The sequence below is a fragment of the Electrophorus electricus genome, chromosome 15 (genome assembly GCF_041902795.1).
Source record: "Electrophorus electricus isolate QZ-2024a chromosome 15, ASM4190279v1, whole genome shotgun sequence".
NCBI classification, from domain to species: domain Eukaryota; kingdom Metazoa; phylum Chordata; class Actinopteri; order Gymnotiformes; family Gymnotidae; genus Electrophorus; species Electrophorus electricus.
This window is the reverse complement of record NC_137511.1, coordinates 26,747,308-26,754,643: the sequence shown is the minus strand read 5'-3', so window position 1 is coordinate 26,754,643 and position 7,336 is coordinate 26,747,308. Positions and strand designations below refer to the sequence as shown.

At 47.1% G+C, this 7,336-nt stretch overlaps 1 protein-coding gene across 1 annotated transcript in view; it reads left to right on the top strand.

Annotated features, from left to right (window-relative positions):
- Nucleotides 1–7,307, top strand: part of grem2b (gremlin 2, DAN family BMP antagonist b) — a 9,172-nt gene extending 1,865 nt beyond the window's left edge. The window contains exon 2 of the mRNA XM_081697977.1: nt 6,167–7,307. Within this exon, the coding sequence (XP_081554103.1) occupies nt 6,168–6,668 (501 nt within the window). The 5' untranslated portion in view covers nt 6,167 and the 3' untranslated portion in view covers nt 6,669–7,307. The remainder of the gene's footprint in view (nt 1–6,166) is intronic.
- The last annotated feature ends 29 nt before the right edge of the window (nt 7,308–7,336 follow it).

The following is a 7,336-nucleotide window of genomic DNA, read 5'->3' as shown; positions in this document are numbered from 1 at the left end:
AAATCGGCCAGTTCTGTTAGCTAGCTAGACAGGTTATGGTCTTAATTGTGTGTGGTAGGGTCATGTCGCTGTCTGCCCTTCTGTTGAGGGTGTGACGGCCTCCTTTAGGGGTCATGGACGTGGCCACACTGGTCAGCACAAAGGTTAAGAACACAGATTCTACAGATTGGGTGCTCTGAGTTTCATTCTGAACACACACGTTGTATGGAAACGCTCGGCCTGGCCAGGGCGAGCAGGCCAGCGGTCTGGGAGTGATGGTAGGGAGAATGAGTGCATATACAGGTCTTTGACTGCTGATTAAATTTGGAGGAGACGGGGGTAGTGCGTAGATGTGCATGTAGCTGGCTGGAGAGATTTACACAACACTGCCAGGGGACAGAGAGATTACCTGCACAGACAGCCGCTAGCACAGCACAGTGAGATTATCCCCACAGCACAGTGAGATTATTGCCACAGCACAGTGAGATTACCCCCACAGCACAGTGAGATTATCCCCACATCATAGTGAGATTACCCCCACAGCACAGTGAGATTATCCCCACATCATAGTGAGATTACCCCCACAGCACAGTGAGATTACCCCCACAGCACAGCGAGATTATCCCCATAGCACAGTGAGATTATCCCCACATCATAGTGAGATTATCCCCACAGCACAGTGAGATTATCCCCACAGCACAGTGAGATTATCCCCACAGCATAGTGAGATTATCCCCACAGCAGAGTGAGATTATCCCCACAGCAGAGTGAGATTATCCCCACAGCAGTGAGATTATCCCCAGCAATTCCATAAAAACCATCAGTCATAGCATTAATAATCATCCTCATCTGTGGGGTCATTTTTTTGCAGTATTTGTACACAGAAAGCCTGTTTTTACAGGAGCCACACAGATGTGGAAGTAAACCCTGGTACAGAGGGAGAGAAGCATCAAACCCAGTGGTTCGCTGCTTCTAACAAATCATTAGTCAGAGCATTAACAAGAACTAAACATTCCTGAGACCATTTGCTCCTCATCTCTGCTCCCCCTTGTTGCTGCAGTTAACTGGTGAGGGGAAAAGATGGAAACAAGAACTCAGTGTTCTTGAACACAAAAATAAAATCATGTAAAGTTGAAATGTTTTGAACTAAAATTCAAACCAACACGTGCAGGACAGAGGAGCTCTTCTTTCTGTTGAACATGAGGTCGGTCTGACTGAAAGACTGAACATGACCAAAAAAGACTGAACATGACCAATTTATAACACCAGTAACAATTTATAACACCAGTATAACTCCCGTGATACCAGTAACATCAGTAACACAGTAATACAAGTAACAACTGTAACACAGACCTATAACACAAGTAGCACCACAACACTGTTATACCTTGAGCAGCAAAATGTCTCTAAATCCGATGGTCGCTGTGCTTTTAAAGAAATAAATACTGCTTTCTGTCTTAGTGATGGTGGTTGGAGTATCAGGACGGGAAACCCGACGCTCGTGGGTTCAGTCTAGCAACTCACCTTTGCTCTCTTTACGACTGTCTCCAGTAGGTCTGGGTTCAAAGCCCAGTGAAGTCTCCCAAGTGCCCCGAGACGCCGCTGTGAGCACAGAGCATGTTGAGCTCAGGAGAGCGCCGTCTGTGTGGAGGTCACCAGATGACCCCTGTCCTGCCTCAGCACCCACAATCCTCTCTCGCCCCGTTCCTGTTGCATCTTAATAAAAGGAGTAGCAACGTCTTGAGCATCTAAGGTGGTACTGCATAGAAACATTGGCTTTCCCAGCCAGACGAAGAGTCCACCCGAACGACAAACGCCAGCGAGTCTCGGAGTGCAGACAGCTCATTCATGCTGGTTACTTTAACGGTCAGTGATCAGATCACAGCAGAAATGTTGCCAGTAGTTCTTTCATCAGTACAGTGGCTCGAAGGTCCGGGCTCACGAGGATCATGGCATCTGGTTTGGCTTAGGGAGCGTCCCTGCTGATCCATCATCCTTGTGGCGTAGATTTGGTCTTTGGCGGTCGCGGAACAGATAGGTGCAGAGTAGCGCACGTCTACATCAAAAGAGGTGTGGGACCTGGAATGTTGTACTAGATTTACTTTTTAGCAGATGAGCTTTTAGTCACGGGGACGTCCACACCATCTTTTGAAGAAACAGCCACGTTCACAATTATTCCATCCCCAGCTCATTTACCCTGTCACCAATGTCTTCAGTATTTCTAATAATGCGACCAGATTCGAAGAAACTAGCCTACGTGTATTCGTTTTTAAAGTATGCTGAAATTCTGCCGCGAAATTACTGCATCATTATAAGGAATTATGGGGTGCACGAGAAGCAATTTGAGCCATAATTTTAGGGCATATTGCCATTATTTAAAAAAATACAATAAACAAACACGTGTTACAGGAAAAAACTGGCCATCTGGCCAACCGGTGCGGTAAAACATTCCCCAAACGACAGTACTTCTATACTTGTAGATGGACCTGAAACGACTTAGTGTGTGCATGAGGATGGTCAGTGTGCCTGGAGGTTCTGTGTTTGTCCTTTACTGCACAGAACGAGAGATTTCACTTTAGCAAGTATTTAACTTTCCACGCGCATGCTTTACCCAGCCTGATAACACACAGGGCACCTTGATGAGTGTCGCTGTCAAGCGTGTGCAAACAGGGCTTGTATAAAGCCTGACTCCAGTTCCAGGGAATCAAGTTTGTATGAAAGGAAAAAAGCATTAGGTGTTAGGTGTTGTGTTAGTGTGCATCACACGTCTGGGCAGCAGATGCATGCTGAACGCACAAACTCGACCTTAATCAAGGATGCATGCTACCAAGGCATACATGCATGTTAACATGTAGCCAAGGTGAACATGTGCATGTGTGTGTGTGCGCATGTGTACTTCTTAGTTTGCAGAAACAGTTCTCTCAGCTGGTGGCAATTATGTTAAGACGTGTGTGTTGTGTGTGTGTGTATAGTTTTGCGGATGACAGAGGCATATTGTGGTTGCATACCAGAACCACCAGTGCCTGTGGCATCCTGACTGCAGGCCTGTCTACTGGGTAACACTAAAACACCTCCTGTTTTCAAACTTACAGACTGGAATCCACAGCCATTTAAGAAATGGCCAAGCCATGTGCTATTCGGTGCTGGCCTACAGAAATTACATACAGCAGCCCGTGTTTCATTTTTTAAAGTTTTATAAACATTACTTCAACTATCATATCGCAAAAGCCACAGTGAAATATCAATGACTCTTCTTCCAAAAAGAGACGGAGACAAACAGTGACATCCGATCTCGGGTTTCCCCCCACTGGTTGATTTCAGGAACCGAGTCACTGAGGAAACACTAATAAATGTGAACTCACAGTAATTTATTTCTGTTCTCCTGAAAAGCCTCTGGATGTGGGAAGGGCTAAGTCTCACGCTGAGCTGAGGGGGAATTGCGAGCCTTTTCAGGGAGAAACCTCCTTCAGGGGGCGCTACAAAGGTATGAGGGAGGGCTACACCAAGAAAAGATCCTGGTCATGTATTTATGCTTTCTAGCAATTCGTGACAGTAATAAACAGGCCATTTTAATACAGGCTTATACTTTACTAAGCTATTTGCACCATTAAGCTTCCCCACGAGTTCAGCACTACCCTTGTTCAGTGAAGTCTTGGCTGGTCCCTGCACTTCACCCCTAAATCCCCACCAACAAAAGAAGAAACCGAAGAGCAACGTTCTCAGTAGTAAATCTGCGCGTCTCCAGAAAGCATGAAAGCCTGCCTCGAGGCAGCGGGAATCTGCTGTCTGAAACGCGCGCGTCCTAAACAGTGACTTCTGTCCGGGCGTGCATGCGCAACGCAGCCAACAGAGCACAGGCGTACGGAGGCGGCGGCTTCTCTCGGTCGTCGCTGCGAGCCGCCGGAGCCCCGGGCAGACTGCCCCAGGACCGCGGACGCGCGAACAGCTACGAGCTAAGGAGGAGCTCGATCTGTGTGAGGTTAGACGGAAAGTGAGCCGCAAGAACAGACGGGAGAGCACCCTTTTAGGGTCAAACGAGTTCCAAGAAACGTTTTAAATATTTCATATTACGTGCAGATGCATCAGTGATGCACAGAAAGTCGCAAGATGATCCATTAGATTCTCAAAAATATCTCGATTCTCTCAAAAATACCCAAATCTTGGAAGTCTTTCACCCACATTTGTGCCTGCTGCCCACGGACACCGCGGAAAAGCAGAGCGAGGCTCGAGGAGAAGCGCCGTGGACGCCTCCACCCCACGAGACGTCCAGCCCTGCACACGTTACGTCTCTTAATGCGTTTCATACGAGGCCTCAGCAAAGGAGTGAATGAGAGAGAAAGTTACAGTCTTCCTAAATAAAATGCACGCCACACGCCTTACTCACGCGTCCTACACCTCATCTACAAGTGTTTATGTGCTCATTGCATTAGCCACGCGCAGCCCAAGCAGAAAGGCTCGCTGGCTTTCTGGAAGAGTCCGACTGACATCAATTTCCTTTTCTCCTCACTGCCACTGAAATCCCTTTCACTGATTAATGAACGCATTTATTTTAAAGCCTTTTTAAGACAAATCAGCCGGCACCACTAATGGCTCAATTAAGTTAATTTTGTTCTCATATGACATTCATTTCCTGTTTCTCTCTCAGAAAGCAAACCGCATACTCCAGAGATCAAAATCTGTACTTGTGCAATATTTTTCCAAGGAAATCCAGAAAAATTGTAATAGAAGTGACTGCTGTTCACTGAGAATAGTTGCATATAAAAATCAAAACCCGAACGCGAGGCTTAAAGGCACAGGCAAAGCTGTTGAAGTAACCTATAGCAGAACCCCAGGTCACTCAGACTTAAACCTGAATTCACCTAGACGCATATTTCAGTACAGCTACATTTACAAGCTAATGTAGCGTTTCAATTCAGACAAATTAGACATTAACCACAGAACCGCAAAATCTGTGCGCACCCCACACACACTTTCTGCCTTTTCAAGTCAGTGGCCATTTTATTTCAGGGAGTTCAGCTGTGCTTTGCTCTCAAGGTGTACCGGTCCCTGTGAGCCCAGGCCACGGCTGAGGGAAATCTGCTATGCAGGCCCAGGCAGAAGTACAAGCTCCTAGCCAGGCGTTACGTTGGCTAGCACAGTCATGTTAGGTCATGGCTGGCAATATGGTAAAACATGGGAAACAAACACCAAACCAGTGATTTAAAGGTTTGGTGGCTCAGCAGTAGGTCTAACTTACTGGATTGGTTGAATTAACACAATATTGTTAGAAACTGGTTCAAAGGCATGCCGGCCTGCTTACGAGCCGTGGCTGCCTTGGCCCTGCTGGTCACTGACGCAGAGAAATTGGCACTGTCTCATCCAATGGTTCTTCACACTTCACATTACTATTCTGAAGAATATTCAAATACAGCACATGACGGCACAACGACATTCGGGCTATGAGGCCATCCTCTGCGCCACTCAGAACTTAACCATTAAATCACAAACGACCCTGAGCTCAACTTGAGGCAAAAATAAAGCTCCACCAACATCAATGTACGTGACAAAACAAATACAGACAAAAGATTTTAAAAAGACACCTGACCTCACGTTATAAACCTCGTTAAGGTAAAAAACACATGGCACTGTGTGTGTGCATCAGGTCTCATACAGAGCGTTGCTGAAAGTCAGTTAGCACAGCCATTTAGCTACTGCTACTGCTGTTGGATCTGGAGTTTGTTTTATCCATAACGAACTATAAGATGATCTTTAAAAATTAATAAACTGAGTGGAGAAATGTGAGGAAGAAAATCTAAAACTGAGAGTCCATGACACAGTGGTCCACTGGTGACGTCGTGATCTCAAGTGAAGAGATGCAGCTTTGCTCTCTGAGGTCTTCTGACTTGTGGAACTGAGTTTTGTCAAATATACCTCAGGTCATGCTTTGTCCTCCCAATCCCCAAGATGTTCCATTTGAACTGTCCCAGTATCACCACCCCAGTATCGGTTGGAGAACACTAGGAGCTGGGTTAGAGTAAACCCAGCTCTGCTCCAGTGCTGAGCACAGCTCTACTAGTTAACAGAGTTCTGTGTCTTTTGAGTAATGAATCATGTCTGGAGAGCTACCTGGCCCGAGGGTCTGGTCTCCAGATGCTTGCTTGGGCCCCCCTCAGGTGTTAATGTCCCTTCCTTTACTCTTCTTTCTCAGGATGCGTTGCAGGTTGCCGTTGTGGATACTGCTGGCGGGTGTGCTGTGCGTCCTGTCCGAGACTCGCAAGACCCGTCCCCAGGGCTCCATCCCCTCGCCGTACAAGGCCGGCTCCAACACCTCGGACCGCCACGGCCGCAAGCAGGAGGTCCTGGCCTCCAGCCAGGAGGCGCTGGTGGTGACAGAGAGGAAGTATTTGAGGAGCGACTGGTGCAAGACCCAGTCCCTGCGGCAGACCGTGAGCCAGGAGGGCTGTCACAGCCGTACGGTCATCAACCGCTTCTGCTACGGACAGTGCAACTCCTTCTACATCCCGCGGCATGCCAAGAAGGACCAGGAATCCTTCCAGTCCTGCGCCTTCTGCAAGCCGCACCGCTGGACCACGCTGACGGTCCAGCTCGACTGCCCTGACCTGCAGCCTGCCTTTCGGTACCGAAAGATCCAGCGCGTCAAACAGTGCCGGTGCATTTCGGTCAGTGTGGCGGAGTCTGGGAAACGATAGGAACGCAAGACTACGGCAACCCGTTTGGGATAAAAAAATATATGTATAATAAACCCTATTTTGATTTACAGGATTTAATATTCAATACCGTATGTAGGCAGCAACGAGGGTTGCACCATCACAAGAGAGGTTTTTCACGGACGCAGTCGTTTGTTTCGCGCGCGTGTTAGGAGGGTTGCGTGAAGCCTCCATCTCAGGACAGCAAGACCTTCTGAAAGAACGCAACAAATGTGCTCGACTAACACCATTCTGGGGGTACTAGAGCTGTCTGGGTGGCTCTCTGTGGGACCGGCGTTGGAGTTACGCAACCTAACCGAGCTTCCCTCCACCAACAGCTTGTGAGGGAAGAGGCAATTAGCGCCACTGGAGAGGAACTGACCAATAACGGCACTTGTGCCGACTGCTCATCTTAGTCATTACATAAAACGTGTATTATTAGACTGAGTAGAGATCATATATGAACCTATGGTACACTAAAATGTATATTTCTATTTTAAATCTTTTTCAAGTTCAATTGTTTTGTCCATCTTGCAGGACAAATGGAAGTTAACATATTTATATGTTGGCAATCTTCTTAGAAATCTGTTGTTGATGTATTTAAATTCAGAGACAATTCAGCTGTTATGGTTACCTTTCATTACACGTACCGGTTCACTTATTAATACTCC